This window comes from Chanos chanos, chromosome 2 (assembly GCF_902362185.1).
Source record: "Chanos chanos chromosome 2, fChaCha1.1, whole genome shotgun sequence".
In the NCBI taxonomy this organism is placed as follows: Eukaryota; Metazoa; Chordata; class Actinopteri; order Gonorynchiformes; family Chanidae; genus Chanos; species Chanos chanos.
In genome coordinates this window covers 13255061-13279696 of record NC_044496.1, presented here as the reverse complement: position 1 = coordinate 13279696, position 24636 = coordinate 13255061, and the positions used below count along the sequence as shown (strand labels likewise).

Here is a 24636-nt window from a genome sequence, read left to right as displayed (position 1 = left end):
GTGGACAGCGCACAGACACGGAGTTGTGCGTGTTTGAGGATTCAACCGGTGGCACATCATGTCAGGTTCTTTGTTAAACAACGATAAAATACAATATCAAAAAATATAAGTACATAGAAGGTTTGTCTTAAGGCTGTTCTGATCATAACTGAAATAACAGTTCATAATGTTGATTGATTTTATCATCAACACTGCCTAAAGCTTGCCCTGTGCGTCTCGCATCGCTCGGAGGAACGGTCGAGCAGGGTTTTTACTGCGACAGGGGGAGTAGTGTGGTGCTACCGAGGAGCTCCACCATTCAGAAGGATGCTGGTGGGAAATGCCTGGCGACAGAGAGGACGAGATTTGTCAAAAGGCACTAGAACTCCTATCGGATCTGTGCTCTAAAGGTGAAGTGCAGAACGAGAATTGCTTGGATTTCATTTACTATTTTCGAGATCTTGCCAGGCCGAGGTATTCGGATTCAGGTAAGCAACGCTTATGTCTTCGCAAACGTATTACTTTATTATGTGTAATCTACCCCACCTGTGTGTTAGAGATTACATGTTCATAACAATTTGACTGGAAAAAAAAGATTTCCAGACCAAAGTTCAATACGCCTAAACGGAACATTGTTAAAAATATTTCCCCCTTGTACTCGGAGATGACAGACTTGTTGCTTTTACACATAAGCGACTGTATTTGAGCACTGTACTAGGTACCCATACTTAAAACATAAATATATGAGTAATTTTCTGCAGAGTTCTCATTATTATTGGCTTATTATTGGCATTTTGAACCCAGACGTACCGTATGCAGTACCTTTCCTCACCCCCAAACATCAATTAACGAACTAAGCTGTAAATTTGCTACTTTGTGTAGAGCTATTTTCAGTGCCTTGGGTTGGACTCGGTTTGTTACCGCAGTGCAAAGACATGTTGTGGCTCTAAAAAATTGTGAGTTGCCATAAAATTGTGAAACGATAATGAGGTGTTATTGGGCACGGCTCACAACACGTAAGGCGATGGTCCTCACGACGAACCTGTATCGATGAGCCAGAGGATTTCAACAGCTAGCTTAACGCACACTCGACGAATCTGTATTTCAAATTTTTGTCAACTGGGACATTAACAGAGCACGTTAAGAAAGAAGCAGGTCTCACCGACTTATCAGTAGATCGGCACGGTAACGAAGTAGCTATATGTTACATAGTGTGGTTGTGAGGTTGATCACGCGCCTCAACTTCTCACACACGCATAGAGGGTCTCTCGCTCACCTCCCGAAGGACTGTGTGACACACTTACTATCGGGTTTTGCATCATTATATTGCGGGCTTCTTCATTAAACCTCGGAAAGCTTCATTTTAGCTGAAACTTACTTAAGAGAGACTCCGGAATGGATGACTGCACACACAGGACACATGGAACACTGCTTACATACTGTGAAATCCCCAAATCATGGCTGGGGAAGATTGTGGAGAAATTAAGTTAACCGATATATTTCGCTCTTTGTAACCAGAGCAATGTGGACAAAATTGCTCCACTTAACATAGAAGCCGATCCCAGCTAATCAGGAGGCTGTTGCTTCTGTGACACTGCTTTGCGCTCTGTTTGGGAGGTTTGGCAGTTAGAATAACTGAGAGAACTGAGCACCCACATGGGTATTTGTATGCAACAGGGACGTTTAAATCATTCTGGAATGTGGAATGCAAGAGAATGGTGACTGTGAATCACTGATATATCTTGTCTTGAGAGAAAGAGAACCTGGGTCAGTGTTTCTTGAATCATCCATTGGCCCAGTCATAAAGTATTTTAATAGATAAATATAAAGGTGTCAAGGGATGTTAAAATTTCTGAAATTCCCCACTGTGGTCTGTGTCCACTTCACTCCCAACCTTTGTGACATCTCAGTTAGTATATACATCATTAACAGCTGAAGTGCCATGCCCTCTGTATTGACAGTCCATAATATTTTGTAGCATCAGTAAATTGAATTAACTTATGGTGACTTTTGTTAAGACTTGGAGTCCAATAGCATGGCTTTGGTAAAAGGGTGTAGCTGAAGCAAATGCTCTCTTTTTGAGTCAAAATGAGTGGTGGAGGAATAAAAGGATCTAGCTGGGTTTAAAAGGATCATTAATTCGCAACACAGTAATGCCTATGGCTCAGTGGAGCAGAGAAGAGTGTACTGAAATCTCAGAGATGTGCAGACACTGACAGAACCTGTGGAAATTTTGAAGGTACAAGCAGTTAAAGGTACAAATTTTGAAGGTATGAGCAGTATATTCAGATTGTTGCTGTAACTGTGCCTATGTTGTGGTTTTCTCCTAAGCTGGTTATTCTGTCTCCTAGATTGCTTACTCCTATATTGGTTTCTCTCTCTGTCTCTCTCTCTCTCTGTTTCTCTCTCTCTCCCTCCCTCACACACACACACACACATCAACATATGTTGTGCTGAGCAGTCTGTAATGACCACCTTGGGGAAAATTAAAACACTCACTTTAAATTCAGGTCACTGGCTGGTTATACAGTGTGCTTGCCTGTACTTCATTCACTGTAAAATCTGAAACCTCTGAATGAAAGGGATAATTGTTCATATACATCCTCTAGTTTTGAATGACCTAGCTGATGTCTGAGATTTGAATGAAAAAGAGAAAATTGTATAAAACAAGGTCTCCATGCTGTAGTAATACACAAATACAGTCATACTTATTAATAGATACAGTTCAGGTGTACTCACATGTAACCCTCACAACTTCCCAAAAAAGAGTTCTATATGCCATACACATTCTCCAACTGAATTTTTGACCTGGTCAAAGGACAAAGCAAAAAACAAACAAACAAACAAAAAAACCTTCTATAGTTTCTCGAATCCCTCATCCTCTCATTAACACCAAACACAAATGAAGAGAAGCAGTGAAGAGATTGGAATAATGCCATTTTTATCTTAGCAGCTGATATGCCTTGTCTGATGCTTCCAGAACTTCTGATGTTCTTCTTTTATGATCAGTAGGAGACCCCCTGCACGCTAAAGATTGCTGGAATCATGCCTTCCAGCCGAGCTCCAGATATATGAAACGTTAATGGCTGATGGTTGTTTGTTTCTCACAGCTGGACTAGTATGTATTTGAATAAGTAAAGGGGAGTCACATAATGAGACTTTTGACACGAGTGTCTCCTGCTCAGTGGGAGTGTCAGGCGCAACTGCTGTAGGTCCTGAAAGTGCAATTAAATCATCAACAAGAAAACCCATGAAAAACCCTTTGCTCTGCCTGCTCGTTTCTTTTGAATGACTGGACCATTTAAGTCATTTCTTAGGTATCGAGAATGGCACCTCACTTATAAGAAAGATTATCTAGAAGATTTGAAAAAGCCAGAAATAGCTACAGCTTCTTTATTTTGCATCGGTTGTGATTTTTTTTTCTACTTCCACTAAACTACACAACAGAACAACATATTTATTGAGAATAAAAAAAATAACTTTTGCTCTCTGTATGATTCTGTCTTGTTGTCTGTGCTCATGCAATCTCATGAAAAAAGCATGGTACAAAATAATCTTAAATGAGACTTTCTCCTATAAAATCCTTCCTGCTATAACATTTTTCATCTGTGATGCATATACATACTGCACTCACTTTGAAGTGTAACTGACTGAAATGAGTGAAAGGAGTCTTGGGACATACTTCGGTGCAGGGATCAGAGTGTTTTTATGGATTCTATTTTCGATTTTTATGGATTTCTATTAAATAAAGTAGAAAAAAGGGAAGATACATGAGTAAGTACATAATCAGAGGATGTATTTGGAATGGAGTTTCTGGAATGACCGATGAATGGATTTGTTTTAACAGTCAGGCCAACTGACCAACAAACTGACCGACAGACACATACAGATGTATACACACAAGCACGCACAGACACATACAGACACATACACACATGCACACGCGTGCACAAACACACAAACACACACACACACACACACACACACGCACACACAGGCACGCCCTTCACACACATGCATGCACACATACACACATATTGGCCTGGTAAATAAAGCCCCTGTTCTGTGATGAAGATTGTAATCTGAATTATGAAGGTGTCTAATAATGGCAACTGCTCTGAAAATGGCCACTTTTTGCTTGCTGAGGCAGTCATCATCATCAAGTCATCTGAGCTGTAGATTTCTGACTCTTTGGAACCTTTAAATGCCATTTGGCAAACTCCAGCCAGGCTTTCTCCTTTTCACTCAGGAGAGGCTTCCATATAGCCACTCTACCACAGAGACCTGATTGGTTGAGTGCTGCAGAGATGGTTTTCTTTCCAGCAGGTTCTCTCATCTCTACACAGGAAATCTGAAATTCTATTGGAGTGTTCACTGAGTTCCTGGTCACCTCCCTGACCAAGTCCTTTCTTGCCCAAAGAATTTGGCTGGGGGGTCATCTCTAGGAAGAGTCTTGTTGATTCTAAACGTCTTCTATTTGACAATGATGGAGGCCGCTGTGCTCCTGGGAATATTCAATGGACTGGCAATTTTTTATACCCTTTTCCAGATCTATACTTCTGTTGGGCCTTATATAGACTGGTGTATGTCTTTCTACATTATGTCCGATCAAGTGGAGCAATGTGTTTACTGACTGTCTGACTCTATACATATTCACAGGTGGTGAATTGACAGCATGACTTCAGAGAAATTAACGCAATTTCAACCATATTTCGTTAACATACCTCACCCTCTTTATGAGCTGTTATAGCAAAGTAAATTGTACTAGTTCAATTCAATCAATTTTATTCCTATCAGGAACTGTGCCGTAAATTCATCATTTTTGGTTGACACAGTTTCTATGGAGGTGTTGCTACTGGAGTATTTCAGTGATGTATATGTTTATTTGAAGTTCAACATAAAAACAAACAATATATTCAGTCAATCAATCAATCATAGGGCCAATAAATAGGACAGAGTACATTAAAACTTCAGAATCAGAATATTTTGCCTAAGCAAGCATTGAAAGTGAAAATTTCAGGACTAGAAACAGAAAACCTGCACTCTTCAGTTTTATATCTTTAGCCATCTTACAATGTCATGATAAAAAGGAACTTAGAAGAAATTGCCACCATTTCCATCACAAAATAAGGTGAGAGGAATGATGATTCGCACAGCACATCGTGACTTCACGCATCTCCCCAAATCTTGCTCCTGTGACAGTGGGACTAAATGCATGTGCAAATAGACTGGATTATTCATAAGCATGCTTTAAAATTTAGCATGTTGCTTAAGGGACAAAAAACCCCAGAGAATTCATATGCTAGCATGGAAGGGAATGTCAGTTCTCTTTCGTCTTTTAATTCAGTGTTCTTTCATAGTAAGTGCATATCCAACTTTTGAAAATAGGGATAACGTAATCCCATGGGAGTTTAATGGCTTTTAAGAATCTCAAAAAAAAGCAAAAAAAAACAAACGAAAACACATCAACAACAATAACAACAAAACAAACAAATAAGCCAAAAAAACAAAAACCAAAACAAAACAAAAAAGCAAACAAACAAACAAACAAAAAACAAAAATACACAGTCATATAAATAAGAATCATTTCACTCAAGCTGTCCTGGTTGTTCAATGGGAATTGTTATACATTACAATTAGAAAATGTATGTATATTCACCATAGCTCTGTATAGATCACTAAATAGATAGATAGATAGATAGATAGATAGATAGATAGATAGATAGATAGATAGATAGATAGATAGATTTGACTTAATATCATATCATCACACTGTATTTGTCAGCTCTCTTTGGCTGAAGGTACCTGAAAAACAATATTTTTTCTGAGTTTTCAAATATGTATGTCTATTTCTCTCTCTCTTCCTTTTCCAAAGGTGTGTCTGTGAGCCTGCTGTCACTTGTTGTCACTGCCTGTGGCCTGGCCCTGTTTGGTGTCTCTCTCTTTGTCTCCTGGAAGCTTTGCTGGATACCATGGCGCGAGCGTGGGCTTTCTCCCGGTGTCAAAGATGGGCAGTCCAATCTCCCTGCTCCCCCTCCTCTGCAACCACAGCCCATCTACACGGAAGTGGATGCCACACTCGAGCGCCGGAACACCATTCGTGGATCAGTGGTGAAGGAAAAAGTAGTGACCCCTACACCAGCATCGCCACCACCGCCTTCTTCTCCACCCCCTGTAGCCATTCCAGAGGCATCCATGAAGATCAGTCACACCTCGCCTGATATCCCACTTGAGGCTGAATCAAAAAGCGGGGAAAACTGTGTCCATGGCAGTGCACGGATGCAGAGGCAGATCACTGATCCATCTTCTTCTTCCGTCTGGTCAGCATCCTCACATACAGAAATAGGGTGAGTACTTTTACTATACTTTTGGACTTGACTTTATACTTTATCTCTATAAACTGAGTGTGATTTAATATAAGTTGCTTATGTCATATACAGCACCATCACTGCTTCTTTAATTGTAGATTTAGATTTTCTACTCACTTAGCTGCTAAATCAAAGAAACAGGACTGATCCCATTTCCAAGAAAGATACAACATACTGACCCAGTGTAGTGTTACATTAAGAGTCTTCTATAACTGTGTTTCCCAGTCCTCCTCCTTGAGGCCCACAGCACTACTTTAGCTTGTCCTGCTCTAATACATCTGATTCAGTTAATCAAGGGCTTGATAATTATTTGATGAGTTGAATCAGAGGCAAAAAGAGATCTAAAATGTGAGGTGCTGGGAGCCTCTGGGAAATGGGTAATCCTGCTCTAGAGAATTCAGTATGATTCCTCTATTAGTCTATCCATTCATCCATCCATCCATCCATCCATCCATGCCTCCTCTATCTATTTATTCCTCCATTCTCTTCTTCTCACAAATAATGAGTCGCTTTGTTAATGTCTTTTTTATTTTAAATTTATAGACAAAACTCCATGCGCCGCCAGATGAACCTGTCTAACCCTGACTTCAACGTGGCGCAGTTTCAGAGACAGGATTCTTTGACTGGCATGAGTTTGGGACGGCTGAAACCAGAGCTGTACAAGCAGCGCTCTCTGGATGGAGAAGAGAGCCGAGGGGGTAGAGGAGGCAACTGTGGCCGACTCCACTTCGTGCTCAAGTACGATTGTGATCTAGAGCAGCTCATCGTCAAGATTCACCGTGCCGAAGACTTGCCTGCCAAAGACTTCTCAGGCACCTCTGACCCTTATGTCAAGATTTACCTTCTCCCTGATCGCAAGACAAAGCACCAGACTAAAGTACATCGAAAGACTCTGAATCCTGTGTTTGATGAGGTCTTCCTCTTTCCCGTGGCATATGCAGAGTTGCCCACACGGAAACTTCACTTCAGCATCTATGACTTTGACCGCTTCTCCCGCCATGACATCATTGGACAGGTAGTTGTGGACAATTTTCTGGATTTGGTGGATTTTCCCAAGGAGGCCAAACTCTGCAGAGACATTCAATACGTATCCTCGGTGAGTAAACATTCATGTAGCACTGCATGTCCTACAACTTCCAAAACATTATTGATGCCCAGACTAGTATTTGCCATCGAAATATCAACGCACTAAACCAAGATACAATACAAAGCATCAATTGATATATTTTGATTTAATGATTATTTTTTTGCTTCAAGCAAATTGTTGATCAGTGGTCCCTTAATGGACTAGATGATGTCTCAGTGCTAATTTTTTTTTTAGTCTTTGCTAAGTGAACTTGAAATATCTAATAGAGAACAAGTCAAGAAACTGTAATTTTGAAGATGGTACTCACATTCTGTAATGTGTTGAGCATAATGACGTAGTTTTTTGTCTCGTGCTTATGTGAAAAATTGTGCAACTATGATAGGGCTTAGCATGAACTACAGTTATTTAATAACATAAATGTCACAATGGCAATTACAGTAGGTGAGTCCAGTGGCTTCTCATACAAACTCAGATCTCTTTCCTTCCTTCTGTGTTCCTCCATTGCAAACCAAGCTATGTACAGTACCTCATTGCTTCTCTCTTTCTCACTGTCATTTCCTGTTTTTTATACTCCTATATATCTGTGGCTTTCTCGCTCTCCCTATTATTCTCACTATTACCCCCCCCCCCCCCCCCCCCCCCCCGACACAAACACGCACATATGTGCACACACAAAGAGAGATATCACAAACACACACCCTCTCTCTCTGCTCTGTATACTGAGCTGTTTTTCCTTATTCTTCTTGCTATGAGGGTGATGTGTCATTGCTGATAGGTACTATCCTGTCAGGTAGATCACACTGAGAGCTAGGGTAGGAGAGTGTGGATAATTCCTTCTCCCAGCTCACACCTCCTCCCTGTTGGTTTAGTATTTTTGAATGGAGGATCCTTGTCCTCAATCTCTTGATTTAAAAGAGAAGGAAATGTGCATTAACCAAAACCAATAAGTGGGCTGCTCTCCCTAAAGCTTTTAGTGGTGAATAGCCGAGCCAGTTTAATTGGAGAACCATTCAAAAGAAAAAGAATAAAAAAAGGAATGATTTGAAATAATAAGCACTCCTCAGCATTTCAGGTACTCACCTCCTGTAATTCCACTGGGAAGTTCCATGTGAAAGAGAAACTGGGAAACAGTTTATTAGTGTGTGCAGAGCACACTGTGGTTTGTGGACTTTAATTTGTTGAATGGCGTTTCTTTGCTGTTTTGCTCATGAGGCCACAGGAGACATCTGTAATTTCTTTTTTTTTTTTTATCTTCTCACTCTTTCAGAAGAAATGTGTGCCGTTGAAAGCAGGATACAGCTGAATGAAGTGAAAAATTATGGACAGTTGCTTTTTTACTTATTAATTTTTTAAGCTATATTTTAGGGAATCTAATCACAAACAGGTACTTTAATTCTAGAGAATTAGAGAGGCAGATGCTTTAATGTTGCATCAATTAATTAAACGGAGGAAATTCCTAATTTCCACACCTCAACCTTGGTGATGTAACTGAAGTATACAACAAAACCTCAATCTGAGACCAGGCTCCTTCCAGCATTGTAGGGTGGCAGGAAACACGCTCTTATTCTGAAACACAGTGCGTGTTTTAAAACAAAAGTGTCATACACACAGCCTTAGATACAGCTTTAGCTACTTTACATTTTGATAACATTTTGTGATTTTTTTTCCCCCTCCCTTTGAACGGTGATCGGTTAGACTGCTGGATCAAGCAAGTGTAGCTATCATAAGCATGATTCAGTCCATTTCAGTAGCTAGTTAGTCAGTGGTTCTAGGAGGTGGAATTCACACAAATTCAGTGCTCGTTGCTCAGATCTGACCTGTGATTGCAATGCTCTGAAAGAAGTGCTCTGGAAGCTGTCTACTCTACATCATTTTAACCACTTCTCTGACCTCCTCATTTTCCTTCAGTTGTTTATGAACCGTAGCTTTTTCATTGTTGTATGCATTGGAAGTAAAGCATCAAGGTCAAAATCTTTCTTAGAGAGACATGCGTGTCTTCTAGTACATAACTATTTATGTTCTTACTACTTGGACTCTCCTTTTATCCATAAATGGCCTCACCAATGTCAAGCACTAGGCGAAGGAGGCACACAAGAAGAAGAAGAAGAAGAAGAAGAAGAAGAAGAAGAAGAAGAAGAATTAATTATTAACTGATGATTATTATTATTAGTAGTAGTATTTTTATTACTTTATTTATTTGTCTTGGCTGTCCAGAGTGTAAGGTCTATTTCAGTTATTCTGAGGACAGTGGGCATAGATTTCATTCATTTGAATGACTTTCTCTTTCAATCCCCAATTGTCTCAGTCCAGCGATGCTCATTACTCTCATGAGATACATCTTAGCTGACCTGTCACAACAATTTACAAACAGAGAACTCATGTGGTTCAGAGCTGTGAAATGACTCTCAAAAGACCTCCTGCTGTCAAACAGCCTCAGGCTCAACACTTCGCAATGTATAACTAAGATACAGTAAAGTTATTTTTTCTCACTGAACTAAAGGATGAATTGGAGTTACTGCTTCCCCCGTTCCTTTTTAAGCTGTATTTACTCAAAGCAAAAATTAGTTAGTAAAGTATGTAACAGAAAAAATATGACTCATCACAATAATGCTCTCGGGTATGAGAATCATATATCTCATTAGTGTTGATGATTTGGAGCTGACCTTTAGCTAATTGAAGAAAAAAATGTGCCATCCATCACATCATCAAATCACATCATTAATGAACTCAGACCTTCATCCACCTCCATGTCTGCCACATGAGGATGACTTACATCATTATCATCAATAGATGCTTTACTGTAGCAAGTGTGCAGCATGATTCAAATGTATACATACATACATACACACACACACACACACACACACACACACACACACACAAATATATATAAAAACTAATATATATTATATATATCATTGGTTTTAAATTTGAAATGTTTACCATATAATGAGGTATTACAAAGTAATAAGGTGCTCACTGAACTGAAATATCACGTGCAGGGAGAATCGACAATGTACATGGTATATCCTACCAAACCTAATTTATATTATCTCTTCTATCACAGCACAAGTGTATTGGCTTTTTAAACAATGTAAGCACACTATATAATCTGTAAAGCAGGTTAACACCACAAACACAACACAGCTTTGTTTCTGCATGCTGTGTTGATGTTATCTCTTTAATCTTTTTAATGCTTGGGAGAATGGGTCCACAGGTTGCTGTTAAAGAGTTTGCTATGTCACTGAACAAACACTCAGCATAGTTATTTGTATGCAACTTGGCTACTTCCAAAGAGCAAAGAGTCGGGACGTATGTAGCATCTCAAAAGAGCTGTCATTTGTGATTTGCTTTCAGAAGGCATACAAAAAGCTTTCAGAACTTTATTCTCTTTCTGAAAGAGGCAGAAGCTAAATAATGGTGAAATAATGTCAGCTCTTTTTAAAGACTAACCTGGACTTTGTTCTGTTCTCAGTTGGCATTGTGAGCTCCCCTTCATGTAGGACAGAAAATTGAAGTCATCTCTTTCAGTATTTCAAAATTCTATAGCTGTTTTGACCATATTAAAATATATCAGAGCATAATGTATCAGAAAGATTGAAGTCTGCAAAGTGTCCAGAGCTGACAGATGGCAGGTCTATTTTTATCCACTGTAGGTGAGCCCTCAGAGCCTTGGCAAATATATTCTGAGGCTCAACTCTCTTAAGCAGAAATCATTGATTTTCATTGTTTTAACAATGTAAAACTCCTTGTAGGCAAAGAAAAAAAAAATCTGAGATTGGGAGAGAGTGCTTTTGTTCAGAGATTTGCAATCGGAAGCTCTCCTGCTCAAACTTGCATAATAATATGTAATAATGTTTTATATGAGTTATCTTTCTTCTTCACAAAAGAAATGATCTGTCATTGTTGGGGGGGGGGGGGGGGGGCATCATAAGGGAGAGAAAAAAGAAGTAGCACAGAGGGAGCAGAGAGCCTTTGGCAGCTAAATCGAATGGGGCACATTCTTCTGTGGACTTAGGATGCAGACCAAGTTGATCTTTTCCTCCTTCAGGTTGGAAAAAATAATACAGTGTGAGATCATATGGTGTGAGCCGCTAGGGTACATAAGGGTGCAGGACACTCATCTCATTGCATTTATCCACCCTATCACCTCTGCACACATACCCGAATGCACTTAGGAGGCCTGGTATAAGGACACGGTCTAGGAAACTAAGAGGAACTTGGTGATAGCATGCAATGTGTGAGTTAGTATAAATAAAGTTCACATTCAAATTCAAACCACTAACTGTATGCCTCCTCAGAGAAACTTTACTACTTCCCGACAATAAAAAGACAAAAAGATGATCTGATTATACTGTGTAATCTATTTGGGAGCCACTGGATAACTAGACACCCAAATGTGAGCACAGCAGGGAAATTATTTCTACCTATTAATCTAATTTAAATGAACTCACCTTCCTCAGAAACGTTTTTTTATTAAATAAAAATTAGGATAGTGTAATCCTTTTTTAGTATGTGTTTAATATAGCAACTGTCAGCTGACATTGGCGCAATGAGCTGGCTTGTTACAAAGCTTTAATTGGGAAATGCAGATAAATTAGTGCCACAAACGAGGCTCTCACATTTGCAGGCATGTTATTTTCAGAACAAGTGCTAATTTAGCAGTTACTTTCAACAAGGGAGTTGACAAGGGGTGTGAAGTGTTGGAATTTTCCACGAGAAAGAGACTGTTTTATAGACTTCCTGTCAAGAATGTCATCCTCTCTCATTATCCATTGATAGTACATGTATGTTTCTGTGTGTGTGTGTGTGTGTGTGTTTTAGCAAAGAAAGAATGAGAGAGAGAGAGAGAGAGAGAGAGAGAGAGAGAGAGAATAAGCCTGGTCCTTTAAAGCTTTATTTCATCTGAAATTCTAAATGAGAATGAGCATTTATAATAAACGAAAGAGAAGTCAGCACATCTTCTTTTAATTATTTCTCAGGATAATGTGGATTTGGGAGACCTTATGTTCTCTCTATGTTACCTACCCACGGCTGGACGACTGACTATTACCATGATAAAGGCACGCAATCTTAAAGCCATGGACATCACTGGAGCCTCAGGTACATACTCTATTGCACTGAAAGATACTGAACTGATTGCATACAAGTTACATGCAAAAGAGCAGCTTTGAAGATAGCATTGTATAAAACATTTTCCGTTTTATCTTCTGCTTTGTTTTCCTTTTTCAGATCCATATGTGAAGGTTTCATTAATGTGTGATGGCCGTAGATTGAAAAAAAGGAAAACATCTACTAAGAGGAACACCCTGAACCCAGTCTACAATGAGGCCATCGTGTTTGATGTTCCTCCAGAGAACATAGACCAAATTAGCCTCCTGATAGCTGTGATGGATTATGACCGGTGAGAGTGCTCCCTTTGTAATGGATGTCCAGCTCTCCATGATTAGTACATTGATTTGTCAGTATTATCCTCATGGGCAGATAAATTTGTGTATACCCATAGAAAGCTGAGATTTTGATCCACACAAATCCACTTTCTGTTTATGAATCTTCATCAAGCATTAAGTTAACTGATAAATAGCAGTATATATGACCAGGGAAACATAGTTTTCCCTTCTGATGTTCATGTCAGATGTGTGTTTCAGTGTCACTTTTGTACTAAAATTTTGTACGTCGATTGCACTTCTCATAGTGTAGGTCATAATGAGGTGATTGGCGTGTGTCGGGTGGGTAATGATTCAGAGGGCCTTGGCAGAGAGCACTGGAATGAGATGCTGACCTACCCCCGTAAACCCATTGCTCACTGGCACCCTCTTGTTGAGGTAAGATATGACTGTAATTTCTTTACATATTTGAATATTTTTTCTTTAAATACTTCATTCTTAAAAAAATTACCCTTTTGTAATGGCTAAATAAGTTTATTACACTGAATATTACATCCCTATGAGCTTTTCAAGGACTTGAGCTGACATTTACTACAAATTGAAACTAATGTAAATGACTTTCTTGCTTATAATGTCCTTTCTTTACCTGATGATCAAACTGCAGTACGAATGAACAGCTTGAATACAACATGGGTTTAATTCGTTGGCTTTGTCATTTCAGGATAAGTTAGTACATAGGTTTAGAAGCAGTATTTGCATTACTTTCATTGTTTCACAGTAGTGCACTGGTACACTATAAATATGAGTTTTTAAACTCAATCTCTCGTCTTTGCTGAGACTGTCCCTCAGTATAAAATCAGTACCATAAAACCTTCCGGTTTCAAAGCAGAGCAGACATATCAACACCACTATTATTGAAGTGCCTACTAAATGGCTTTCAGTATAACTTACTAGGCAAAATTATGATAAAGAGCTTAACTGACAGTTCAGGTGCTGCAATGATTCTAGAGATCAAGACATTAAGTGGTGTTTTATGAATCATGCCATGTAGATGGATACGTTTTTCCCTAGGCATTTGAAAAATCGAATGAAACTGACTGGCTAGAGGCGCAGGAAATCTGTGTTCCAGAGTATGTAGAGTTGAAGGACAGTATTTGACCTGAGCACTGGGCACTGAGTAAAATATTTTTCTGTATTTCTGGAAAAATATCACTCTTTAGAAAATGTTGCCTTACCAGATCAAAGCAGTCGGAGCATGTTTTAAAGGGGGAAGAAGAGAAATATTTGAATAGCGGCCTGATACATGGAGGGCATAAGAGAATGATCACAAGAAAACGATGGGAAAAAAAGTATGAGAGGGTACAGATGAAAGAAATGTTTGCTATGGGGCTGCTCACTGGCATTGTGCTTTGAAAATATAGTTTTAAACTGTAAGGAAGCTTATATATTATTTAGCAGTGCATCCCAGGCCATTTGAGTCAAGCTTATACTGCCTGCATAGGCCCAATTTCTCCTGCACAACTCATAGTGAAAATACAGTAGAGATAAAGTTTTGAGGGGCCAGACTTATTCTCTCTCTCTCTCTCTCTCTCTCTCTCTCTCTCTCTCTCTCTCTCTCTCTCTCTCTCTCTCTCCCCCACTCTGTGTGTGCCCCTCTCTAAGTTCTAAACAATATTTTGTCTAAGAAAAATATGTAAAGGTCTAGCACATTCTTCAAGCAGAGAAATGCACTTCAAGTAGTCTCAACCATGTTTTCATCTAACAAACAAATAAAGAGGTTCAGTGTGAGGACAATTATTGTTGAGCGTGGACAAAAAAAAAACCAAAAACATTGAGCTGGAATGGAAAAGCAACAAATTATTTTTGTGAAATTAACCCACTATGCACTAAGAAAGACAATTTATTTATCTATTGATACAATGGAATCAGGGCTGAAAGATTCAGAAGTCATCTATTGATCCCTTGTCTGAAAGATTCAGAAGTCATCTATTGATCCCTTGTCTGATTTCATTTTTTTACAGTACCAGGCCACAGGAGGGGGGAGTCAGGGAGGATCCTGCAACTCCCTGAAAGTACCACCTTCTCCATAGCCCCTCGTCTGTTACCATCAAATCCTAACTTGACTGGAGGAGGTAAATAAGAAGATCTGTTGAGACCTAAGATGCAGAGTAGACAAGCCAGATGAGTTTATCTCAGATAAGGAGGCTGGTTAATCATCACATTAGTGTGGGCTGTCTCAGAAAAGCCTGTTTTGCATGGGGACACTAACTGTTTCCACTGCATGTTGAGTGGTCACGTACTGTATGGTTATTTTATGAGTAACGATAAAAGAATGAAAAGAAAAGAAGAAAAGGCTAATCAGGAGCATCTTTTATGATTTTCCCCAAATTTTAGTTGAATAGTTCAAAGTAAACATTTTTGACATAGTCTAGGTACCTGATTGTAATGGAGTGTTAATGGTGCACATATTGCTCTTGAGATTGGCCAAATCGAGTTTTTTTTGGACACAGCGCATGAGTCTGTTTTTGGTGCAGTCTGATATATTTTCTTTTATTGTTCTGAAATACAATGTGAAGTTTTGTCATTAAAAAAAAAAACAAAAAACCATGGCATTCAGTAATCATTGATTTTTAGACTTTACAAGTAAAACATTATTTTGAATGTTATTAAACATGTATTTCATACAAAATAGTCTTTGTTTCATCTCTTCCAATAGCTGTATACAATACTGCTAACATTTACATTTTTTTTAATTTGGGGTACACTTTAAGACAGGTTTCTCATGGTTTATCAAGCTCCAACATGTGTACTATACACTCCCTTGGTATATGTCATTTCTACATGAACAAAATGAGCCTAGAATTATAAAGCATTGCCGCTTACTGTGCAGAAACCTGATCTCATGGATATGAATTTAAATCCATTATGGTAGTTGTGGGTTATACATTTATCTTTACCTTTTCTTCAAGTTTGACTGCTTGACTTACCAGATAAAACTAGCATAATTTACAACGAATGCAACTTAGGTGCAGTGCAAGACACTGACTGAAACATCCCAAAAACAAGCTGTGCTGTTTACACCAATCGAAAACAACAGCAGTGAAAAAAATGTTTTGATAGCAGATGGTCTTATCAAGGAAAAAAAAAATCACAGCTTATCTGTAAGAATATAATGGAGGGAAAAGAAAAAGAATTAAAATTAAACATTGCAAATTTGGCTTTTATCTTTTTTTAAAAAAAAAATATGATTTTATCTCATAAGTAATAAAGATAATTTGGTGGGATCATGTGGCAAAGCTCATGTAAGAGCTCAGGACACCCATTAGTGTAGAGTAAAAAGACAAGGAGCCCCATTTTGAGATTTGAGAGATTAAAACTTTTAACCCTCTGACTTATACTTCAAAATAAGTACTCCAGGTACAGATATGACATTTTGTAATAATCAAGGCAAGAACCCACATCATAAAATTTGACCGTCCAGTAGCATACCACTATGCCTGATGCTTGACAATATATGAGTATGTCTTATAATATCACAGAACGCAGAGGTAAGCACTTGTTTGGCAGGCTGTGAGATTCCTCTACATTATCTCCTAAACCCGGCTCTTCCTCTGATGTCTCTGGCCATTCTCCTTGAATGAGCTGGACTTCATATTGATGTCGAACCCTGACAGAGTGGAGCTCTGGGAAATCATGGGGGCTAGAACCACAGGAAATTAAAGGAGCAGGAACCCCTGAACTTCAGTGCCACTCACATCCACCACAATTCCTTGAATGCGCATCATTCAAAGCCACTAAATCTCTTGTCTTTGAGGTTTTGTTCTTTAAGAAAGTGATGTGACACAGTTTATCAGAATTGGTGCAAAAACTACATTAAACTGAACGCCTTTCAAATTGCTATGTTGTACTGAAGCTGCTATGTGACCTTGGGCATATTTGTAGTAGCCAGTCAATATCAAGGCCCCTCCCTGCAAATCAGAATCTATTTCCTTAGGATCTTTGGTACTTCTTAACACCAAAGCATGAATGAATAAATAGATTGTAGTAATGCAATAAAATACAAAACAATATAACAAAACAAGTGCGTTCTCGAGAAGTGCTGTCCACCTCCCACCAACTTGTCCTGACAGAAATGTCTTGATGTCTGTGTTTGGCAGAGCAGAAATTGAATTATTCAAAAGCCATTAGCAAGTTGTGGGCCATTGGTCATTGGTCAGCAAAACCCGGTTAGCAGCTGGAACAGGTCTCTCCTGCGTTGGAGCCTGTCCGCCACTTCAGAGCAAAATGGGACCCCTCGAACAGGAGTGAAATGGGAGTTTAGGGGCTCATTAAAATCTAGTCAGAGGCTTGTTAAGGCCAGGATGAATTGAATAGTATGTTAAAAGAGGGGGTCAACATCCACAGCAGCATCATCACTCATCAGTGTGTTTGTGTAATGTCCCTGTTTGATTAGTTGCAAGGTGAAATACATTCCCCGTCAAGTATCTCTTGAATTCTGATGAAAAAGCTCATATTCCGTGAGGCACACCATTATATATTTATTTGAGGATTAATAACTGTTATGGAGCACCCTCTGAAAAATGAATATTATAAAAACACAAAATCTTAATAAATCAGAAAGAAGAGACTGAGCGGGGCAAACTATTATTCAATCATCTCTAAGCTTTTATCAGATGAGGTTTAAAGTAAGCACACGTTAGTGTGGTACCCCTGAAAAATATGATTTGGGATATTACTCTGAGGAGAAAAGCTTTAAATATGGGATACACATGCAGATTAAGAAAACCTATACATTTCTTTACAGTTACTGAGGGAATAAAAAAAAATGTTTGTTTGCCAAAACTGTGTGGCTCTTAATAGCACTGACCCATATTCAGCAATACATATCCTTGATTATCACTCCTCCAGTTTTTCATTCTGTTCATCCCTAGGAACACCTCTCAATAACTAAGGAACAGCCATTGCAAAGAATAGTATAGACTGAAAATGCACATTTACGAAAATATAGACTACGCCTGAAACATTGTCATATTTCCATTGTTTCCTCTCTTGCCTGTCTCATTATTGTTATTATCCTTAATGTGTGTCGGTGTTCATTCTGTAAGTCTGTTGCTGGGGAACCAGAGCCAGCTCTGCCGTGCTATTTTGTAGGAAGAGCATACTGGGATGGCAGAGGGGGAGGGGATGTGATGGTAGCTCACTGATTGAATACACTGGTCTTCTCTGAGTGTAGATAAATGAAGACCATTTTAAGATATTACATAACATAAAAACGAGCACCTCGCTTATTGGTTTTGGTCCAGTACTGAAAGAAGAAGTGAATTCCTGTCACGCAGCATAAATATAAGAAGACATGCAGTTAAAACAAACATTTCATGAGATCAGAAAACTTTCTTCAGCAGTTTCACGGGGTGCACCATTCACGTATTCATATAATGTATTGTTTGTGATGATTTCAGCAGTGTTTTTCGCATGAGGTTCTCAATGCTTCATGAACTCATGTCTAATCATTTCTCTCTGCAGTGTTCATGTGGATTCAATGACTCACTGAGTCCTGAGAAAGCCTCACACCTGATTCCTCTCATTGATGCTGAATAGGTATTAGTTTACAACCTCCACCCTGGAAAGATCTGAATGGAAGTATCAGACAGAGTATCGAGATATGTATAAAGCATATCTGATATGATTAAACTTGAAGAAACGACCAGGTAGAATTTAGGTAGAAACAGTGTCATAAAAGACGTGTATGTCTGCAGCAGAAACTAAGTCAACCAAGACTGAGTTAGAGAGTCTAGACATCACTGTAAGACAACAGAAGCTAAGCTCTGACTGCTCCTTATCTGACACACTATGCTCTTACCACTCTGTTCCTGTAGTCCCACCTACTTGCACTATATTGATAAAAGGACACACAACTGAGAAGGAGAATGAATTGCTTTCAAAAGTGAATAATTGAATAAAAACACAGCAGGAAGCTACTGGTGATGTGCACTATTAAAATTTGAACATTTTTTTGAGAGCTGAGAGCTCATTATGAAAAGGGACTGTAGCTGAAAAATAGCCAAACTGACAAAGTGTTGACAACATTGTCATTTTTATATAACTGTGGACCAGCCAAACAATGCAATAATACACAGACACATCCACACAACATTTCAATTTGCTTTCTCTCAAAAGGTATGATGAACTCAATGTTCACATTGGTATTTCTGCCTTTAATATGAAGCTTATGCAACAAGCAGAAAAATGAAAGGAATCAGAATGAGCTGTGTTTTAATACAACCACATAATGACTTGGTGTCTACTTTTGAATAGCTGACTGGAGGACTGCAATTCTGAGCAGAACAGAGGATGAGACATTTTATTGTCAAAGGAGTTCTCTGGGCAGGAGAGACAAGAGAGAACACATCAACTCACAGCTCATTTAGTCATGAATGAAACATGAGCCTTGCCCTTTGAACACATACATTTACATGCCACACTCATTTTCTTTGAATTTAAACAGTCTTGGACCACCGAGTGCACGTCTTAATGTCCATATGATTGCCATGTAATGCACCCTTAAATGTTTTTGCATTTTACTACTGTGTTTTAGTTGTGACTTTGATCCCTCTGATTTGTGTCGTTATAGAAAAGATAATCAAATGTATATTGTAAATCTCCTGTGTTTTCCATGTGTCGCGCTGGTGAAATCATCTGAAATTGGGAAGAGTGGAAAGGGGTGAGATGATTTGCGAGAGTGGTTTTGTCACACCCTGATTCCCTGGTTCCTGATCATTAGTTGCACCTAAGTTTGTTAATCTAGTCCTTTTCTGTTCTGTATAAATACTCTTAGTTTTCCCTTGTTTGATGTGTGGAATTGTGATATCAATGTGTTTTATATACCTGAACTTTGAATACTGCAAGTCCTTTGAAGCGTTTTGTTAAGCCTGTCTCATTCTGATAAACCGAGGAATCTGCACATGCATCCAGAATCTCATCCAGTCCGTGATGGAATTCCCCACCCTACCATGGATGCAGCAGATTGGCCTCAGTTCACCCAGCGACCAGAAGAGTATGACGGATCCCTTTGGATGTCAAGGACACTGAGCTCATATGTTCTGAGGCTGTCAGAAAGACAGAATTATGCAAACAAATCTAGGAGATGATTACTGGTACATGCCCCAGGGGTTTGACCCACAACTTCCTTGCAGTCTCTGCACAGGAGATTCATTATTTTGTAACAGCACACATGTGCAATAAGACATGCTTGCTGTGCATGTTAGAATGTGTGAGAGCATTTGTGTGTCTAAAGGGTAAACATTTCTTTTGACACTAGCGTGTGATTTAATACTGTTTTTGGAATATCTTCAAACTTTAGCTTCATAAAAATGCAATACATAATTCATGTCTGCATCATCGCTACCTTTATGGTCATCACCCTGAAATCATCGTCATCCTTCTTGTCAATTCATCACAATTTTATTTGTATATGGAATATTACAATAGACTTTGATAAAGCAGTTTTACAGTGCACAGAGCAGAGAAATATTTAGCAATGATTAATATTGCAATATGTAAAAAATATAGAAATCAGAACAGATTTGAATCCCTTTGTACTAGCAGCCACACTAACCACAATGACAACCAGGTTAGACAACAGCTGTGCAAACTACCTATAAACAGAAGTGTAAGAACATAACTGAGGGGGCTTTATATAAACAGCTAAGTCAGCTGCATTAAAAACAAACACTTTAAGTGAGTAAAACTTGTATCCTGGCTTTTGAGCAATACTGAGGCTAAATTTGTAAATGGCAGCTGCACCTCCCCCTCAGTGATTCATATGGGAGTTCAGTTATTGTAGTAGCCAGCAAGAAATTTGTCTTGTCAGGCAAAAGGCACTAAGACTGACATAATTAATAAGCTAATTTACATTTTTTGTCTTCTGTGATACATTTAGCACATTTTCTGAGAGACTCTTTATTTAGGATGCTTTTATGGGAAAGTAAACAGACAGTCTTAATAGCGTGAAATCCAGCTGACAACTCAATGAAGCCAGCAGACAGCTGGTTTAACCAGTTTATCTACTGTCTGAACTTGACTTTGTTTAGTCTGAGATTTGGTCTATTAGGCTTTAGGTCAGATTTCTTGATAGGTGAACAGCATCCTTCTGGCGGGGGGGGGGGGGGGGATTGAATCCAATCTACGTTCAAACGTCTGGGATTAGCAGGATTTTGCCAGAAATTTTTTTCCAAATGTTAACAAATCTGACACTGTTTTCTGGGCTCCACTCTGACAGCCAGTGATTTAGCAATGTTAATCTGCTGTAGGGTTTGTCACTGCACTAGGAAGGGATGGTGCAAGAAGATCTAACAGACATCTTTTTGCCAAGTTAAACATCGTCATCATTATCGTCACTGCTCAATTCTAATCCATGTGTAAATATGGATTAAGCTTCTCACAGCGACAAAAAGGGAATGCATGTTTAAAAGCTGTGTTTGTTAGTCATCTGGACAGCCTAATCTCATTTTCTGTAGAAGTTTAACGCATAAACTGATATTACGACATTCGTACGTCCTGGCAATGCATATTACCTAAGCCTGTGAGAACGGTCAGGGTGCCAGAATTTAAGCTCAGCCAATGGCAGAATGAGAGGATAATGAGAGATATAAATATGCCACTCAGCCTCATGCTGTACATGCATGCAGTGAAATATTCATCTGACCCAATAAAAGGATGAAAGGAACTGAATCACAGTACAGAGTGAACCTCCTGGGCCAAGGTGAACATCGTGCTCCAGACGAGGAGACAAGCTGCTCCCTATAACTACACTGAATTACTCTTTTTCTTCCCATTTTCTCTGCGTGTAATTACATCATGGCCTGCAGGCTTTGAATTTTCATTGATGTAAGAAAAGCAATTGGTCAACACTGAGATAAAAAAAATAATGAAACAGACAAAGAATGAATGTTAATAGTAACAGTCAATGTTAAATGATATGGATGTGCATTTGTGATATCTAAAAAATGTACAGGATTCCGCTGTGGTTATACAATATGTGAGGTTTTGCAACCATTTAATTTTCATCAGACAGTTCAACAGGCAGCTCATCTTCAACAAGCAGAGCTCAATATCAGTTGTAGGTATTTTTGGGCAGACTCCAAGCAGGCTATAGGAACACAGGGAAGCTGCCAGCCTCTGTCAGAAACATAAACCACAGAGCTCTGACTGTCTCTAGCATCTCAGGGGCCCGCGTTGCCTGAAGGCTTCGGTTCAATGTTCATGTCCAGAGTTTTTGCTCTGCTGAGAGAATATGGATCCATGGATAGAGACCAAAACAGTGCATTTATTGGAACACTGTGATATGGGTTAGATAAAGAGATGTTACCGCTTTGCTTCTGTCGTTTTACAGTTATTTTGATCTTGTCTAGATCCTCTAAGTCCATGTGAGTCGTGCTTGACTGTGGGAGGTGTAGGTTTCTCTATGTTTCTGTGCACCACAACTTCAGCTATACCAAGTTCTTTTTTTTCATACAAGTTTTGTTAGCTTGAGATTGAAGGTCCATGTCAGTTGCTTCAGTCAACAAAGCAGATGTGGTACAAAATTAGTTCCAGGTTGTCTTACCAGTGTCATTAGTGACATGGTAGCCTTCATCAGAGAAGTCATTCTGTTTAAGGTTTCACTCTCTCTCTCACATCTCCATCATCTGCAGCAATTAAATAAATTTGATAAATATATAAAAGGTTTGATATGTGACAGAATATTGCTTCTTTTAGTTGTCATATCCCAGCATGTCACACTGAGTTTATACACATGGTAAAAACAAATCACAATTACTATTATAGTTCTCCAAATAACTGCAACAAAATCTGGGGAAAAAACATAAAACAAGATGAAATAGACAAGTAAACTTCTTATCAAATGAGTCAAACTTCTTAAATTGAAAGCCTCTGAAAATTTGGAATGTTCTATGATACATACCTAAATGTCTGAATATGTAGTTTGCCTCAGTCACAGCTTGGACTTTTTAGCATTGATTCTACGTTTTTTTTCTATTTCTTTTTCTCCCAAAACTTGAGAATACCCAACCTTTACAGCATTCAAGGGACTGTCCTGTGATGCCAAAGTATATTTTGCCTTTTCCCTTATGAAATGTTCGGTGGGATTAAGGTCTTGTGACTGAACAGCAAAAGCCATGCAAATCAGGACTCCTTGCTCATCCTTGACTTTAAACAGGCTGGACACAGATTTGACACATTTAGGATCATTGGGCCTCATTCACCAACCTTTCTTAAGAAGAAATTCATTCTTAAAACCAACTTATGCAGTTTTCTGACAATCACCAATGTTTTCTCATTTGGGATTTGTTCTTAAGTAAGAACAGAATCTACGCACACCCAAGAGCACATTTACGCACATTTGTTTGTGCAAAATGTTTATTGCGTTTTCTTCAGTTCTACAGCTGTTGTTTAATAATCATTTTCAGTATTTTACAAAGCATTATGGTCTTTTAAAATAAATAAACACTAGATTAACACTTCATGTAACACTCCAGAATGTAGTGCATATTTATTCATATTTTCGTACAATGAACAAAAAGGAAAAATATGAGAATATAACAGTTGATGGAGACTGTGATAAGTGAGCAGTAGTCTTACATACACTACTTATGGGTTATCCCATCTGAAATCAGACAGGTTGTAAAGCAGGAGTGTGAGAATCAGTCAGTTTTACGCAGCCTTCGCTCCTGTCCGCTATTGTACGCGCGTTGCATTGAACCATTAAAGCAGGAGCAGAAGTGATGGCTCTAGCTGCTTGTTGGTTGTTAGAAAAGAACTTACGGGAACTTTATTATGAGAAATAAAGTCAGAATTGTGAGAGTAACAAGTCGGAATTCTATGAAATAAAGTCGCAGTTAAGCAATTTTTTTTTGTTGTTGTTTTTTTCTTAAGTGTGCCTGACATGGGCTTCCATAGATTTCTGTACGTGCACACGGCCCTGCAGTCTTGTGTCCTTGTGTGGGATTTGGCGGAGCATTTACCTATGCTAATTAGGAGCAACTGGCACACGCTCTCAGGGCATTCTTAGTTCAGCTAGCTTTGAGTCTGTGACGTAGATGCTGCTGTGTCTCAGCAGTATGTTAGCTGATATTCTGGACCAGACTGTGTCACTTTAGGTCACTTTGTGTGGTTTTGCTTTGAGTGAAAGTTACTTGGTTTGTGGAAACCTCTCCAGTGGGCCTGTTTAGAAACTTTCAATGTCGTTCCAATTTGGTGCAGTGATAATTCTTCAGCACTAAGGAGAATAGTTTGGCATTGAATGGCTTCACTAGGCTCTTCTGTCGTTGTTACAAACCAATGGATAATATATATTTTTTTATACATTTTTTATAGTTAAAACACTGGGAGTAATGACAATAATATATGAAGAGCAATTTTAATTGAGTCAGTATCCAACAGTAAAACACCAAAACAACTCACATTTTGTATATGGAGCATATGTATTACCATATGAATGAAATATAGGATATCACAAAAATTAAAACAAAACTTCAGCAAAGGGTGTGCAAACAAAACATGCAGATATATTTCAATTTCACTCTTGCATTTCTCAAAAGAGCAATAAAATTGTATTTGCATGACCTTTTAAATTATGTATTCTTGAATAAAAAATATCAACTGAGTAAGAATTTGTATTTGTTTTTGATAAACGATATAAAATAACAGTTCATGAACCCTTTGTATATTGACTCATTTGTTGATATCAAATACCCAGTCAGGCCTGACTTTTTCTGTTTTCTCTTGTTATGCCTGATGATTAAAAGTGATCATATGA

The 24636-nt window shown here is 38.7% G+C and overlaps 1 protein-coding gene across 1 annotated transcript; it reads left to right on the top strand.

The window, feature by feature from the left end:
• Positions 1-319: 319 nt before the first annotated feature.
• On the top strand, positions 320-14911 carry syt9a (synaptotagmin IXa). The gene is made up of 7 exons (XM_030765907.1): positions 320-467; positions 5855-6326; positions 6891-7443; positions 12417-12537; positions 12667-12838; positions 13130-13259; positions 14843-14911. Exons 1-7 carry the CDS (start codon positions 320-322, stop codon positions 14909-14911), a joined length of 1665 nt encoding a protein of 554 aa, XP_030621767.1.
• The last annotated feature ends 9725 nt before the right edge of the window (positions 14912-24636 follow it).